This window comes from Dermacentor variabilis, chromosome 6, assembly GCF_050947875.1.
Source record: "Dermacentor variabilis isolate Ectoservices chromosome 6, ASM5094787v1, whole genome shotgun sequence".
NCBI lineage: Eukaryota > Metazoa > Arthropoda > Arachnida > Ixodida > Ixodidae > Dermacentor > Dermacentor variabilis.
The window spans coordinates 52,985,149-53,003,096 of NC_134573.1; the positions used below are offsets into that span (position 1 = coordinate 52,985,149).

General features: G+C 46.4%; 1 protein-coding gene across 2 annotated transcripts in view; it reads left to right on the forward strand.

Annotated features, from left to right (window-relative positions):
• LOC142584793 (N-acetyltaurine hydrolase) overlaps positions 1 to 17,948 on the forward strand; it is a 52,531-nt gene that overhangs the window by 10,184 nt on the left and 24,399 nt on the right. For both annotated transcript variants that reach the window (XM_075695061.1, XM_075695060.1), the window contains exon 2: positions 14,860 to 15,028. In XM_075695061.1, the coding sequence (XP_075551176.1) occupies positions 14,976 to 15,028 (53 nt within the window). In that variant the 5' untranslated portion in view covers positions 14,860 to 14,975. The remainder of the gene's footprint in view (positions 1 to 14,859; positions 15,029 to 17,948) is intronic.

Consider the following 17,948-nt stretch of genomic DNA (forward strand, 5'->3'; position numbering starts at 1 on the left):
CATCTCCAATCGAGAAACATCCCATGATAAGCTGAACTCGTTGCATGTTATCATTGTCTAGCGATGTTGCACTTTGCTTTTTTTCTCTCATGTAATTACTGTTGCAGACTTTACTCAATGCCCTTCAATGGGCATGTAAGGTAATGTGAATAAATGAATAAAAAAGTAAATAATACACAGATCTGCTTGTTAAATTGAAGGAACACATTTGCAAAAATTCATAAATAATTTACGGAGCTTGCAAACAGCGCTGGTTCACTTCGACTGAATATTAGAAGCAAACGCATTAACGCAGAGAAAAGAGTGATGTTCAAGTGAGTTTAAGAGTGGTGCTTAAAAGGGATGTTTAAAAGAGAATCATTTTAAGTGAAAGGTTTTCTTAACATGCAACTACTTCGCTTAACCGGATTTATATTTTTATGTATTTTAACAACTGTTAATACGCAAACGCAAGAAAAGAAAGCCATTCTAAAAGAAAAAGGACGCAAACGTCACCGAAAGGGTCCATGCTTCTCAAAGAACAATCATGAATATCCCGAATTTGGTGCCTTGCGGTGGGACCGATGTAGAAATAGTAGCCATCCGACAGCCTGTTACGCGTTCCCTGTCGCGAGCTTCGCGGCGATATGTGCAGCGCAATATTATATTATATATTTCGTATACATAACTTAATATATGCATACTGCTACATATTATAATTATTTGACATATATTTTTTTGCCCTGCTGTAATCTGCCGTTTTGCTGTGCCTTCATTTCCGTTACTATGGCACCTTAACACCCATCGCGTCAGCGCACCCTACTTTCGCATTGCGAGGTTCTTGTAAAGTGTCGAATTGGATTGCTGACTGCAGCGGCTTCATTTTGATACCCGTGGTACGATCAAACGTTGGTTTGCCGTGTTTCAGTCCACCTTAAGCCACGTCGGGTTGACAGTAAAATACTTAATCATGGGATTTTACGTGCCAAAACCACAATTTGATTATGAGGCATGCCGTAGTTGGGAACTCCAGAATAATTCGGACAACCAGGGGTTCTTTACCACGCACGTAAAGCTAAGTACGCGGGTATTTTTGCCCGCATGTAAATGCGGCCGCCGCGGGCGGGATTCGATACCGCAAACTGCTGCTTTAGACTATAGAAACTAAGGAACTACGGCACATAAACGGCGTGACGGCTGAAATTAGATTATAAATATCAATTTATTCAAACTGCCGGCTACTATTCCGACATGATTCCTGTTACCTCAGAAGCAGCCCATGGAAGTGTTCTTGCCCCATTGTTGTTTCCAATTTATGTAATTCATTGAACCGCAGCGCAAACAGAGAATCCATTAAACTATTTGAAGATCAGTGTACTATATACAAGTGTTGCATGATGAGTCTCGGAGATATTGCAACGTTCTCTGCTAGCAAATTAACGGTGATGTAGAGAATGGGACTTTGGAGTTAATGGGGACAAAACCGTCTTTTTGATTATTACACCCAAAAAGCAGCCTTCTGTTTTTTGCTGTAAAATGAATAATTATGAAAACTCAAGTAATCAACGATGAATGTTTAGGTGCTATTCTCAATCTAGCCTATTCTGGTAAATACATATTATAGAAGTTTGTTTTTCGGCATTTGTGATGCCATTATTCTTAAGGAACACACTCAGACAGACGCCATTGAATCTTACGCGATTATCTTTACTTTAACTTAGATCACACCTTAGATACAGTACGCCTCGGTAATTTGGGATCCACGCATTAATAAGGATACACGCTATTTGGTGATGACACAGCACAAGCCAGTTCACATTCTTTTGGGGGGAAATACAAAAGATGCCATTCCCCTAGGATGCTATAATGGCTGACAGTAACATTCCAACTGTAGCTTAACCGCCTAGTGAACCTCTGTATTATTTTTACAGGCAAACACAACACCAGTACTTAAGTGTAAAACCTTTTAGCGCACGATATGCCCGACATACACAGGAACATGCTTTGCAACCAATTTTTGCGAGAACAAACGGCACTTTTATCCAGATTTTTTGCCAGTGGAAGGCTCTTTCTTAGACTATTTTCACTACCATTAACATGAGGAAAGATTTTGCAAAGTTATTGTTGAAATAGCCAGCAAGTGTAATGTCCAGTGCACCGCATGTTTTCAGTCTGTTGTTCTTTCTGTTGTTTTTTATAGACTGTGTTCTGGAACTGTTTCTGCGACGTGTGCAGTGTTTTTATGTATTTCCAATATATTTTGTCTACATATACTACATATACCGGAACCATGTATTCTTCGCATTAGTATATGTCTTATTGTGCTCGGTACCTCATTCTGTCGTTGTTATTGCGTTGTTTTGGCGAATGGAGATGCTCATACTATTTGGCGTGTTTTCTCGCACATGAACCTTGATTCTCTTTGTAGTCATGCACTCGTTTTTGGCCTTGCTGGCCTGCAGTATTATAAAAGAAAAGAAAATAATCTAGGCCGTTTGTAATGACTCCCGCGTTTTCTCGGGAGGTTCAGTCACGTCATCCTTGTCTACAAACTCGACTTGCTCCTTAAGTTTATTACAGAAACAAGCAGAGTGGCAAAGTTCTTGCTCCCTGTGGCCCGCTATCTCGGCACGTTATACCATTGCCCTGCACCCCTCCTCAAGAAAAAAGAAACAAACCGAGATAGTCATACTTTTCTATGGACATAATCGCGTTGTTTCGATCACTAACTCTCCCAATTATCACTTCGCTTTCGGGCGAGGTGAAGTCGTAGAATGAATATTTTCTTACGCAATCACCATTCTAGTGCCACTATGCTGTAGGCCCGCAAGTTCGTGTTTTGAAGTATTTCAAGATGATGTACCCTACATGATTATTATTATTAAGGTTAGATGCCGAGCCGCATAAGACAACCAGGGGCGCTATAACGTAAAACTATTCCAAACTTTTCTGTTCTATTTCTGCAATCGGCCCTAGCGATTGGCCAAAAACTTTTTGGACCACCCCCACTTCACCTGTCTATCGCGCGACGTCACGAAAACCGCGATCGCTCCCCATATCATATGACGTGCACACGCTGATTATGCTGTTGTGTCCGTGATTAGTTCGGGTTTCGGTACTCGCATGCGGACGGGTGCAGCTGCGTAGTGGGAGTGTCCGGAACTATGTGTGAACATTCGCCACTGCGCCGATGGGTGGAGCCACATCCCTGGCAACCCCTGGTGTGGGACAATCACGGGACCAGTGTGTTCGCGCCAAGTGATGTAGTGTGGTCGCCATCACCACGACAAGGCTACGTTCTTTATGTGTACTATGGGCGGAATAAAGTAATTCCCAGTACATAATATTGGCGACGAGGCGGATCACCTGTGGCGGGGCAGCCCAGAGGGCATCGTGGAGCACCCAGCGAGTCATGGCCGAGCGCCAGCATGATTTTTCTGCACGTTTGGAGGAGTTTACTGGCTCCAACTGGGCATCGTGGTTCTGTCGACTACAATTTTTCTTCGAGGCCAACGATGTGACTCACCCTGTCAAGCAACGAGCACACTTGCTTACACTGTGCGATGCTCAAATCTACGACGTGGTTTGTGCGCTGCTTCAACCGATGACGCCCGACCAAGTGAGCTATGCCGAGATCGTAGCCGCACATCAGACACACTACGACCCTCGACCGTCCGAAGTCTACAGTCGTGCGATGTTCCAAAGGCGAGATCAGCTTCCAGGTGAATCGGTAAACGACTACGTGGCCGCTCTACGCAAGTTGGCTACGAGCTGCAATTTCGGCACGCTGCCGACGGCAGGAACAGCTACGGCGATGCCAGCTGAGGGAACGGCATCACCAGCACAGCAGGGAGCTACGGGCTGCAATCCAACGCTTCTGCCATTAGATGTGACGTTGCGCGATCGCTTCGTGTGTGGTCTCCGCGACCATAATCTTCAACAGCGACTGTTCGCAGAGAAGGATCTGACCTTTTGCAAGGCTTATGATTTCGCTATTCGAGCGGAAAGCGCCGTCCAGCAGCAACGACAGATAAAAGCGGATCATGCGGAAGTCAACAAGGCGGCTACGCGCGCCCGCGACAGCGCTTCGATGTCCAAGACGCATTCTCACCAAGCGCAACGCTGCTGGTGTTGCGACGGTTCGCGCAGTCCCAAGACGTGTAAGTTCAGCACAACTATTTGCAATTACTGCCGGAAACAAGGGCACATTGCCAAGGCTTGTATTTCCAGGAAGAAGGCTGAGAAAAAGACATACCAGCGTAGCATCTCCTTAGAAACTTCACGGACTGCGGAAGTAACTAACGAAACCAAACATGAGGTTTCAACGTTGCATGACCTCTGTGCAGTGGCAGACGGATTCAGCACCCCGAAGTTTACTCTGACGCTTACAGTGCATGGCAAACCTGTGACTTTTGAGGTCGACTCCGGTGCAGCGTGTACGATGGTTAGCAGAGACACATTTCAAACCGTATGGCATGCAAACCTACCCTCTCTGAGGCAGGACGACATACATCTGCGCACCTGGTCAGGTCAGCAACTGCAGGTTGTCGGAACGGCAACAGTAATGCTTCGTCACAAGAACACAGCTTGCAAGCTACCACTTCTCGTTGTCGAGGGCACTGAATGCAGCTTGTTGGGACGGAACTGGTTTGACACGCTGGGAATCGAGCTTCACGGCATTCACCAGACAATGGAGGAAGGCAGTTTGACCGAGTTGCTACAGAAGCATGAAGACATTTTTCGTGAAGACACCACATGACACAAGGGTGCGCCAGGGGTCACCCCGGGGTCACCCCGGGTTACGGGGTCACCCCGTAACAAATGTTATCGTTCAGCGCGGGGGTCGCCCGAGTGCATCGGAAGTTTCTCGAGTGTTATCAATGGCTCGACCTGCTGTCTGTTGTCACCGAAGCTCGTGTAATCTGATTGCATGTGCGACGCGAATTGTGTAGACCTTTCTCGAAGACGCACGGGCATCAGCGATTACTCTGTTGCCTTCGATGAGTCGTGTATAAAAGCCGACGCCCTTGGCCGGAAGACCTGGTTTCTACAATCGCCGAATGTGTTCGCCGCTGTCCTTGTGCTATGAGTGTAGCCGGTTTTTGAGGGCACAGGTTCACCCAATAAAACACTATGTTCGCCATTCACAGTTTTGCTGCTTTCTTCACCGTTACTACCACGGGACAATGTGAACCCTCTACGCAGTTTTCTTTTTCGTCACCGTCGGTAATCACACACAAGAAAATTGGTTTCATTATTTCTAATACGTTTCCTAGAGACCAATACTCATATTACTGTACGATTTCCTCTGCATATCATAATTCAAACGCCACGTGGCCAAATATATCATTAGGTTCGTGTTGCAAACGCAGTCGTTGGCTGAGGAAACGAATTTCTTCCCTCAACCGGCTGATTGCAGATTATGGCACGCAACTCGCCGACAAGTACCTCCCGCTGGCCAAAAATGCTAGATGCACGACCGCCGAAGCATATCGCGGCAAAGCCAACCCAGAGCTAGATCGGGACTTCTCAACCGAAGAGATACGCACGAGCTTCGGAACATCAGCAGCAAGTCAGCGCCGGGGCCGGACGGTGTAACTAACATGGCATTTAGAAACCTCGACGAAACCTCAATCGAAACTCTCACAGAGGAAATCAACACAATCTGGAGGAACGGAGCACTACCCGAAGACTGGAAAACGGCCCTCATCGCGCTCATTCCAAAGCCTGGCAAGGCGCCCAACATTAATAACCTGAGGCCTATCTCGCTGACGTCTCTCGTCGGCAAGGTAGCCGAGCATGCGGTCCTAAACAGGCTCTCGAAACACCTCGAAGAAAAAATATCTACCCCGCAGCAATGGTCGGCTTTAGACCCGGGCTATTCACCCAAGACGCCATGAAGCGTGAGATCATTGAGGCAGAGTAATCCTAGGGCTAGACCTCGAAAAGGCATTCGATAATTCGTCACATGACTACATACTCGACACGATCTCCAACCTCGAACCCGGCACGAGACTCTAAGCTTATACAAAATCGTTCCTGAGCGACAGAACAGCCACCCTCAGTCTAGGGGAAATCAAGTCCCAGAAATACAAACTCGGCGGCAAGGGCACCCCGCAAGGTTCTTTCATCTCTCCGACGCTTTTTAACCTTGCGCTTGTCGGCCTAGACAAGAAACTGGATGAAATTGAGAACGTCAAATACACGATTAACGCAGATGGCGTAAAGCTCTGGGTCCCCGGAGGTAGCCTGGGATCAATTGAAAGCGCTCTGCAGCAAGCGATCGACGCAATCGAAGAATACCTCGCTCCTACTGGCCTGCGATGTTCGTCTGCGAAGTCGGAGCTCCTCGTCTACAAACCATCTAGAAGCGGTCCCAAGCCAAAGAAAGAAATCAGAGGCACACACTCCATTACCTCAGAACAAAAGACGGAGGAACCATTCCACACGTTAGGAAAATCAGAGTCCTTGGGATGCTCATTAAGAGCAGCGGCTCAAGCGCCGCGACAGTGGAGAAGATCGTGACAAAGTCGAATAATGCCTTGAATCTCATACGACGCGTAGCAAACAGACAACACGCCTTAAGCAAGAAAATCTCCTCAAGCTAACACACGGCTTTGCGCTATGCCACTTCACCTACGAGGCGGCCATGTACAGATGGAAGGTAGCGGAGAAGGACAAACTCAATGTACAACTGAGTAAGCTAGTCAAACTAGCGCTTGGAATCCCCAAGAACACCGAGACAGAGCTCCTGCTGCAACTGGGGGTACAAAATACACTTGAAGAAGTCGCCGAAGCTCAACAACGGGATCAATAGACCAGACTCTCTGGAACCAAACCGGGTAGAGAAATCCTAGCCAAACTAGGTCATCGCACAGCAGTAATGGAGAATCTATATCAAAGCCTTCTGACGGACATACGCAACTCCTACACGGTTCGCCCACTCCCGCGGAACTTGAACCCCGCGCACCATGAACCCAGAAGGCTGGCACACGGATCGTTCATCCTGCGCGAAATACGCAATAAGAAGATCCTAGCCTGTTTCGAAGACGCGGCACAGTACCCGACCAGGAAGGCCTCTGTTGCCAGCACGATCAATAGGCAAGGTCAAGTCACAAACGCTCTCACAGTCAAGACCCACAAGTCCGAGATAGCAGAACAGGTCGCCATCGCACTCGCGCTCAAAGACCCGACCACCACCCACGTCTACAGCGATTCACGCTTGGCCGTCAAAGCCTTTCAGAAAGGAGCAGTTGCAAGCCAAGCACTACAAATATTCAATAGATCCACACCGCTGCAGCATCACACCATGTGCTGGTTCCCGGCACACCTCGGAGAGATCGAGGACGCTCCTCGCAGTCTCAATGAGATGGCTCACAGGAGCGCGCGAGACCTAACCCCCCGCGACGCCACCTATTCTGGTCGTGACCATCCCAGCAAGAATCGGGACCCTCCCTCCACATACAACGAGATCACAAAGCACTTCTATCTACACCGCAGAATGTACAGCACACCTCACAATATGCTCACCAGGCCTCAAGCCCTCACGTTCAGAATGCTTCAAACAAACACGTACCCCACGCAAAACACACTACATCACTACATGCCTGACCTATACAAAACATAATGCGAAAATTGCCGTAGCACACTAGACGTACATCACTTGCTCTGGCCGTGTGGTCGGACCCACGCAAGGAAGGATCAAACTCCGCCAGGCCACAAGAAGCATTACGCAGCACGGACCTGACGGAGCAGCTCTGGGCTGTCCAGCGAGCCCACGATGCTGCCAGGGAGTTACAACTCCCGGTCCCAACGTGGGAGTAGCCCGCTCTATGGGACATTGCGCCCAGTAGCTCGCAGGACCTTTCATTAAAGTTATTCCATCCATCCACCTGGTGCATAGAAGATGTTTTCTAAGAACAAGCGATGAGTAGTTTTGCATGCTGGAACAAATTGTAACACAGCCTCTGCCGATCCTACAGGTTTGATGCATTGTTTTCGCACACGTAATATGCATGGCAGTGTCTGCCCGTGGAATGTTTCTGCACAGCCCCTCCATCAACACACGGTTTTTGATGTTTCTGCGAAAAAGCACCGCGGCTTTCACATCACGCCAACATGCTCCCGCATGTTATCACAACACCGAACAGCGCCAGTAAAACGCTAATCTCCACTGGAGCAAGGCGGACCCCATAGGCACGAAGACGCCTGCGTGGTTCAGACGCAGGAACAATGCGCTGCGGCGTGCTGCGGCATGTTAAAAGGGCTGGTTCGTCCATTTCGTCGTCCGACTCTTGCACGCCAAGGACGTTGTTGAAGGGAGGAACATGTTTTCACGGAGAAACAGGAGTACTCGGTTCATTTACAATGTCTACACGAGGAGTAGATAACGTTACATCTCAACAGTCCAGCATAACTGAATTGAAGCACACCTGAGGAGGCGAAGAAGTCCGCTTAAACCCCCTCTGGCCTCCAAAGATAACTAGGCCAGGGAAATCTGTTGTCACACCCACGTCCAATCAGAGCGCTCAAAGTCGCCGAAGGATCCGCGTTCAGGGCTAGAGTGCGCACAACCACTCCAGCACCTTTGCTCACTGAACATACAGGAAGGAGGTGAGTTTCGCAGGCTGGGACTGCGTTGACTCAAGTTAGCGCGTCTTGGTTCGTGGGATGACTCAGCGATTAGCTGGAGCGTCTCTCAAACAATCTTGACGGCTAATATTGGCCGTGAGGGAACAGGGTAAAACGCCTTTTCAAAGAGTTTCTTGCTGCAATCGTCGGGGACATCCGCAGTGAATCGTCCACGAAGCCAAAAGTGTCTCGTCTTGTCTCCGGAGGTCTCTGCGACGAGACCCGTGGCTAGCTTCACGAAGCGATTGGCCACAGTGGAGAGGCTGGAAGGAGAGGCTAGAGGGTCACTTCCCCCACTGGCCGATCTTAACAGCACCTAGACGCGGCACTGCGGGAACGCGAGATTGACGCAAAGCGACAGCGCAAACAAGATACCGTACTTATAACCAACGCTCTTTGAGGTCGTTCAGTTCTCTTGGATCGCGTGTGTCCGCGCAGGCCACACGAACCGTTTTTCTGAATTATGATTATCATCAGCCTGGTTACGCCCACTGCAGGGCAAAGGCACCTCCCATAGTTCTCCAACTACCCCGGTCATGTACTAATTGTTGCCATGTTGTCCCTGCAAACTTCTTAATCTCATCCGCCCACCTAACTTTCTGCCGTCCACTGGTACGCTTCCCTTCCCTTATAATCCAGTCTGTAACCCTTAATGACCATCGGTTATGTTCCCTCCTCATTACATGTCCTTCCCATGCCCATTTCATTTTCTTGATTTCAACTAAGATGTCATTAAGTCGCGTTTGTTCCCTCCCCCAATCTGCTCGTTTCTTATACCTTAACGTTACACTCATCCTTCTTTCCATAGCTCGTTGCGTCGTCCTCAATTTGAGTAGAACCCTTTTCGTAAGCCTCCAGGTTTCTGCCCCATCTGTGAGTACTGGTAAGACACAGCTGTTATACACTTATGCACTTGCTGAATCAGGCCATGTTTATTGCAATTCGTAGTGGCTAAAGCAACGCGCATTCGTGTAATACTGCAACAAGTGGGAATTTTTGAATACAGCAATGAAAAGATTTGGCCAACGGCTGGTTTCGAACAGATAAGAGGCAGTTTTAGCAGAACACTTACAGTCCACTTTACTCAGACCGCATTATCATAAGAATTTGTACGAAGCCACCAAGCAGAACGCTACTGAGAACACTGATGAGTGCGGAGAGCCTTCATAGAGGCGGCGAAACGTTGAACGCTGCCTACGTTCCGCAGGGAAGCCGATAAAGTGGAGCGTCAGGCTGCGTCTAGAGCGTCAGGATGCGTCTAGTTACTTTGTTTATCGATTTACAGCACAGCTGTGAGCCCGTCTCTGGCGACTCAGAGAGACGCACTTCTTAGTTGAGTGAAATCATTGCATTCTATGCAGCGATCGGTGCACGTGAAAAGTGTGCGGAGTCGAGCGTAAGCGAAACGCTCTGCTAAAGCTGCCTAGATTCTGGCACAGAAGACCAATACTAATAAGTGTGACACCACGGACGTTTGTCCCCTAGAACCGAGCACCTCGTAATCAGATTGTAGTTTGGCATGTAAAACCCGGAAAGTGGTTTAAAACAAAAAAATTATCGCGAAGCGTCACAAACTAGTGCCGAAATATTCTGAAAATATAAAACCTGAATAATGCTTCCGACACACACACACACACACACACACACACACACACACACACACACACACACACACACACACACACACATATATATATATATATATATATATATATATATATAATGAATGCTGGACCTCCGTCGCAATTAAATGTTTGTTGTTGCGTTTCTTTTCTTTTTCTCTTCTTCTTTTCTAGTTGATTCTTTCCTAGTTTATTGATACAGAAAAAGACCCGCCATGGTGGCACACTGGCTAGCGCGTTATGCTGCTAAGCCCGAGACCCCAGGATCAAAGTTCGGCCCAGACGACCGACCGTGCTTTAGGTGCTCGTTCAGGAATGCCATGTGTTGAAATACACAGTCCCTCACTGCGGCCTGCCTCATAATCGAATTAGGGTTGTGGTGCCTAAAATATCGACTTTTGTTGAAATTGTGTGATGCAGAAAAACAGGTGGTGCTCATATACTGGCACGCAAATGAGTGCAATAAAAAATACAGGCACCTTTATAATTCCGTCTCCCTGACTTTCGAGGCTCTCTGAAACATTTATTTGAAGCTTCAAAAACGCCTTAAAGCAAGTCGGTGCCTGCAATATATAAGTTAAATAATTCTTCTACAGACCTTCTAGGAACAGATACTACGGTAGCTGTGCTTTCTCGAGGATACTACAAGCGCTGCTTTCGTGCAATGAATTTATTACAGCACCTTCTTTTCCCGTGCTGACTTTTGCTATGAGTGATTGGCGAGGCCGGAGCAGTCCTGGTATCTTAGAGTTGGGCCCCAGCACCCATCTCACTATGGTAACCGAACAGTATGCTTATTATCCGCTTGTGCTGGTTGTCGTTCCCAACGTATTTCGTCCGTTCTTGAAATGTGGACGGCCTGGAGGTGAATAGCAGCTTTTGAATATGCGTGTATCACGCTGAGCCATACGCTAACCTGCCTACTTTCTCCCCAATGTCCGCTGACTTTTGCTATGAGTGAATGGCGAGGCCGGAGCGGTCCTGGTATCTTAGAGTTGGGCCACAGGGCTCATCTCACTATGGTAACTGAAGAGTATGCTTATTATCCGCTTGTGCTGGTTGTCGTCCCCAACGTATTTCGTCCGTTCTTGAAATGTGGACGGCCTGGAGGTGAATGGCAGCTTTTGAATATGCGTGTATCACGCTGAGCCATACGCTAACCTGCCTACTTTCTCCCCAATGCCCTCTGTTTCGACGGAGTGGAGCGCCGCTGGTGCCGTGCCTACTTCGCCTGCGTTCATCGTTACGTCACCTGCCTTCATTAACAAAGTTTCTTGTTTCCATGGAAAGTGATGGCCGCTGTTTCCAACCCACAGGTCCGGTAATCATTACTATGGTAACTTTGGTAATTTCAATTTGCGGCACGCGCCTGTATTTGGTCACTCCAAGTGTCTCTCAGCGGCACATTCCCTTGTGGGCTAATCCGTGCGCAAATCACGCAAGTTACGAAGCTCTAGTGAAGCGTTTTACCGCGTTATTCTCAATCGCCTGATTAGAATGTGTCGGCCGCGTGCACATTAGCCGGGCGATGGACGCTATAATCCAGATTCGCGTTGCCATTATTTATTTTGTACGGCTTCCCACCATGGTAGGAAGACATGTCGAATTTGTGTAAATCCGGAAGCAGACCACCCGGAGCCTACATAACCCCCACAATCAAACGCTAACGATAATAATTGGTGCTTAAGATCCTGCAGCAGCAAGCTTTGCCACACCTAGCAAGAAATGATTGTTCCATATTTCGCGCTCAGGTCTAGTGTCCTTTCATGTTAACTGTTTCGTGCGGTTTTCTGCGAGTTTGTTAAGTCAAAGTAAAACTTCAGCTCGCTAAAATTTGGCGGGGATGAATTGGGGTGCATAAAGTCTACATGATGGTTTGGACAAACGCCAAAGGCGGGAAATGATGGCGTCAGCAAATTGTTTATGCGATCACTGCAGACGTGGGCAACAACGTAGCATAAATGCTCTTATTGTGCTGTGTGTCGCAGTATCATTGGGTTAGAATGACCTGGATGCAACTGAGGTGTCTTAGCTGAACCTTACTACTCCAGCGGCATGAGTCCTTCTTGCGTACTATCTAATCCGAGCTACCACTACCGGAAACATGCGCGAATCTGACAAATGACGAATGTGGCAATGTTTCCACAACGACACGTTCCTAAAACACTTGTGCATTGCTTGCGTTGAGAAATATCTTGGTGGCGGGCTATTAACGCATGTGTAGCTGCAGGTTGTTTGAAGCCATGGGGAATACAGTAGAATGAATGCAGCCGAGATGATTCAGACGCCGTCGTGAAAGGCAACCATGATTGATGATTTGTCATGCACTTTTTCCAAGAATCTTATAGAAGTCGGGTGTCTTAGAAATGGCACTATCACTGCGGCAGAAATCCTTAAGCAACTTAGCCTGCAAAGCATTTCATTTACTTGAATTTGCCATGCCTTCCTCACAGGAAATATTGCTTTGTGGTTTAAAATATCTTGGCCTAAAGGTTGTAAATTCAGTTTCCATGACGTTACCAAGTGGCACTGCATGCTGCAATAAAGAATTAATAATGTGCAAGAATCATATTCCCCATTACGCGGAAATGACGTCGTCGTCAGCGTGAACAAGCGAAGGCACTGAAAAAGGCCGACGGCGAGAAGATTAAAAATACGTAAAATGGTGGACATCATTTTATGGCATTAACGTCATATTTATGAGTGACATTCGTGTAAACAAAGTGAGCCAATGGTTACGGAAAAAAAATCGGACGTTTCAGTGTGGGGGGGAATCGAGAACGGGCAGCCGGAGCGTGAGACGAGCACGCTTTCCTGAAGCGACGGCTAGTCGATGGTTCTGCCTGACTAAAGGTGGGCCTAGTCCGTGCGTCATTGGGCACTTCACGGCGCAGTCAACAGGGATGAGGTGCAAGTGCTAACTAGGACTGGTTGGTACATGTGTGAAGAAAACGAGTAACAATGCTGGACAACCGGACATCCCATTGCCCAGCGCTGTTGCTACTTTTCTTCAGACTAGGGAGCGCGACGTCATGAGTATATATATATATATATATATACATATATATATATATATATATATATATATATATATATATATATATATATATATATATATATATATATATATATATATATATACATATAATGAGCAAGAAGAACACAAACGGCAGGACCGGCGCCTGACCTGTCCTTTGTATTCTTCTTGAGTCCTGGTTTTCTGCACCTTGCCTTTACGAATTCAAATATCAACCAACTAGCCCAAGCAAGAGTTTCATTACCGAAGCGGTTATGCACAAACCGGCCAACATGCAGATCAGGCAAGCCTTTATTGGGATGAAAGAGCGAATAATATAAACTTCTTGCGCTCTATGGAAGGAGTAATGACGTCAAAATAATAGAAAGAAAGAATGAACCAAGACTAGTCTAAACAGTTCAGGGTTCCTTCCTTATTCCTGTTCCTTATACATTAACCTTTTCCCCTTTTTAACACTGCTTCAGCGCTGGATGTCTTCTGGTAATGTCATGGATGTAATTAGCCCAACCTCCTCTCTTATCCAGAATTGCATCGCCATTATAACGTAGACCATCGTCAACAGCAGAGAAGTCGAAATGTTGTGATCGTGTGAATGAAAACGGGCTTTGTGTCTTGACGGCTCCTCGGGATTCCATTGCTTGGAGACCCTCAGAGATCCAGACGTGCTTGAACAATTGAAAAGAACTAGCCCAAAGCAAAACGTCTCCATTTTTATCAATCAGCCAAATGCGGTTACGGTCCGCTCCTCGGAGGCCGGTGTATGCTGGGAGTTCACACACATTCGCTTTGAAGTGGCACTAGTGGGTCTACGCACAATCCACTGACCAGCAGCACGACGCAGCATGCTTCCTTCGCTCAGAAGAGAGACGCGTGCGCCAGACCAGCCGTGTCTCATTCCACTATAAAGAGACAGGGCGGCGCGTGGGTGTGCATCGACTTGGCTTCTTGGTCGTTTTTCAACCAAAGTGACCGTGCGTGGCTCGCATCTCGCTGAGACGTGCTTGTCATAACCGTCGATTCTACGCATTTCCCTGCAGTGCCGGAACTGGTCAAGTTAAGGCGGAACGGTGCGTAAACGACGCACAGCAGGGGCTGTGTAATCCTTTTCCCAGAACAGTTTACAGTGATCCAGATGACGTGCAGATGATGACATAAGAACGCTGTCAGGTCAGCTTAAGCGCCGCGCTAAACACTGTTATCGCTCTCAATACTTCAACCTTTGGGAAAAACTGCCACTTCGTACGTTGTTTCATTCATTTGTGGTATGAAATAAGCACGATGCAGCTCGCTGGTACTTGTGCACGTTTTCTCTTCGTCTCTTTCATTTCCCCTTACCTTGGGGAGAATTAGCAGGCTCAAGACACTCTTCAGCCCGTCATCTCTTCTTTTCAATAGGGCAGCGCTTCCTCTCTTCGACAGCGATGAAAAAAAAGCGCTATTTGCCTTCTTTTTACACCCACCTGCTTCAGTGGCGGCAGGCAGTATGGCTCACTGATAAGTTCTCATAAACGTTCCACGTGTAGAATAAGTTCTTGAATATGCTATAGAGAATCACTTAACCTTATATTTATATACATTTCCTTCATGCAGTGCTGGGACCGGTGGAACCATCGGTGCTCGGCCCTGTGCTGACACATGAACATCTATCAGACACCCTGGACGAGCGAGTGTTTCTTAGCGGACCATCTGAACTGCACCATGCTGAAATGAGCAGCTCCTCAATGGCCCTGGAGAACCTCTGGTGGATACGGCAGTTTCCGTAAGGAGTTTATCGTGGATTTGTTTATTTCAAAGTCTCAACGACACAAACCCCAACACTGAATGCTTTATGTGACATTGTTTCATGAAGATTGCTGAACTTAGGGTGCAGGGTTGGGAAAAGCGTTCAGCCTAAAGAAAGTTCAGAAGTATTCGGCTCCCAAGACGAGCGTAGCAGTGACGATCCAAACCATCGTCGTATATACTTAATATAGGATAATCGTGTGTATGAGCCACATAAGAAAAGAAAACTCTACATCATTCATGCGAGGAGATTTGGCGGACAAAACGCCATACCACCTTTGCTGGTAATGAAAAGGCTTAAGGGCAAAAGCGTGTCAGAAAATTGCATTTATCGTTTAAAAAACAAGCTTAGACTTTGTTTTCAAATTACACTTCAGTGGTTTATTTTCCTCTCTAATGATACGAACACATGTCTCCATCAAGGAGAGTGCAAAAAATAATTTTAATATGGACATTATTGCTGTAGGGGCATTAATTTTTTCTATTTACCCTCGGCTTGTGAATCTCACAAGCACACGTTTTGCCAATAACAAGCGCCCGCAAGGCCTGACTGAGCCGTATCCAGCTCGTTTTCCAAATTTCGCAAGTGCACAACAAAGGCCACAGGTCTTAGATGAAGTTTTGCAGGAAGTAGGCATCTTTTTTATTTGGTCTGTGGGATCAGGCAAACCAGACAAGGTACCAGAAAGTTTCTGGAAAACAGACACCGTCACAGTACATCAAAAATCGGCTAGGAGCAGGAAGGCCGCAAGTGTAAAGATTGGAGACCAAATTTCAGGCGCAATGTCTTTTTTTCCTTACGTCCTTACCGTCTGTATTTAACTGACCGTGTTGGGCTTATTTTGAACGATCAGAAAAAAAGGTTCGTTATGATCTCCAATGAACCTCTTGCTGATAGAGTTGTGAAATTTCAATCAGCCTCGGAAAATTAAACTAGGGATGGCATTTGGTGCTGAAACAGCTGCCACGTGTTCTGGCTGGTAAAAATTCTACGATTTAAGAGTAAATTTGTGCACTGAATGTCGTCAAGTAAATGTGTGGCAAAGTTGTTTTGCGGAAGAACCGCAGGGTGGTAGAAGCTTTGTAGCTTTATGCTAAGGGTCGGGTGTATGACAATTTCATTCATTCCTTCGAGTACAAGTACGTGCTGCTAACACTGATATATGTTGAAAGCGTTCCTTTTCACTATACGAACTAATACTTTGTGAAGAAACGCTCATCGTGAAGGCTTAAAACCTTTGGATGATGCATGTTTGTCACTGATTTTGCAAATTTTTGCGTGGTCTTTAGTCGCAATAGATATCGGATAAGCATTTTACCCTCTGCAACATACATCATTTTGTTTTATTGAGAAAACTATTTTCCGAAAACAGGGGCGCTTTGGTCCTTCGAAAATTCTAGCCAACCATAATTTATTCCAACATGCACATCACTAGTTATTAATTAGTCTAATCGAGCCCGCAAGACAGTATTGGCGCCTTTATATGCCTTCGATGACAATATAGGGAGATTATAGGCGCATAGAACCGCAATTTCTAGTGGCTAAATAAGTTGTATTTCGTTAGCGGGTGCCACCTTACCGGTAGGCGAATGTTGAAATTTTCCTGCAAAAACTTGTGTACATCCCGACCAAACGTCATGCAAAGTGACTATTCCGAATTGTCAATATCATGTTTTTAAAATTGGATGGTTGTTTTTCTTTTTTCAATGAGGCCGTTTCTACAGCTTCTACAACAGAACAATTTTACCTATTTTGAGTTTCACCCGAGTTTCGCCTGCATATGCACAAGAATGTGTAGAATACAAATATGTTTTATTTTAAATTTTACTATTTGTGGCCCAGCGCTTCTTATGAAATCACTGGTCATTGTTCTCAATAATAGAATTCGGGAATAATATATATTTCCTCAAATACAAAGTTGGAGTAAAATTATTTTTGAGCCTATTTGCAATTAGTTTTCATAAAGAGTAATATCTGCTATTTCCACCACCCTCTTGAGCATGGTATAATGCCTAAATGTTACAAGAATGAGAATACTTCTCCGACATTCAGAGATCATAGAAAAATAGCCAAATAAGTTATTAAAATACAAGAAAGTATTCAATATCAAGTCATAATCCACCTTCTTCAAGAATTTCATTTGGTCATCTTCATTATTAACTAATGTAGGCCGCTGAGGCACATTTCCACTTAATACCATGTTGTCAGCGTATGCGAGTGAGCTGTTTCCTCAGCTTTTTTCTGCGGCTTTGGCGAGAGTGTCCAACGAAATATGCGCGACCTTACTCTCATGCGCACGATAAGCCTACTCACCTAAGACAATACGTCATAAAGCCTGGGCAACGATCACTACATTATACTCACTGAGGTGCCAGGGTGCCCGACCCCGTAGAAAGCTATACCGCTTGAAATCGTGGAATGCAACACCTTTCGGAAAATTTTCCCTTGAACCTAAGATATAGGTAACCTAGGCCAGGGGGTTGCAGAATTGTACACCCATGTACAACACTTCGCCAAGAAGATAGCAGACGATGCAGAGCACAGGTGATTGACAGCCACCTCCTACAGCTACGACAAAGTCGCAATAGTCTTCCACAACACTGGCTCCAACTTAAGACCGGCCGGCACCTACATTCTCAAATTAATGAACTCGAGAGGGAAATTGTCCGATATATCACATACTCACCGATCCAACAATGGCACAACGAGTGTAATGACACACACGACCTTCTCAGATTGTCTCGACCATGGCTGCTTCTTTGCCACCTCCTCAACCTAGATCAAACCAAGGTACACAGCAGTAAAATATAACCTGACTCCTACATGCACCACAGCTGGACACGTTTGTCTCTGTGTTAGAGCCCCAACTCACATACATATGTTAAATCTCTGACAT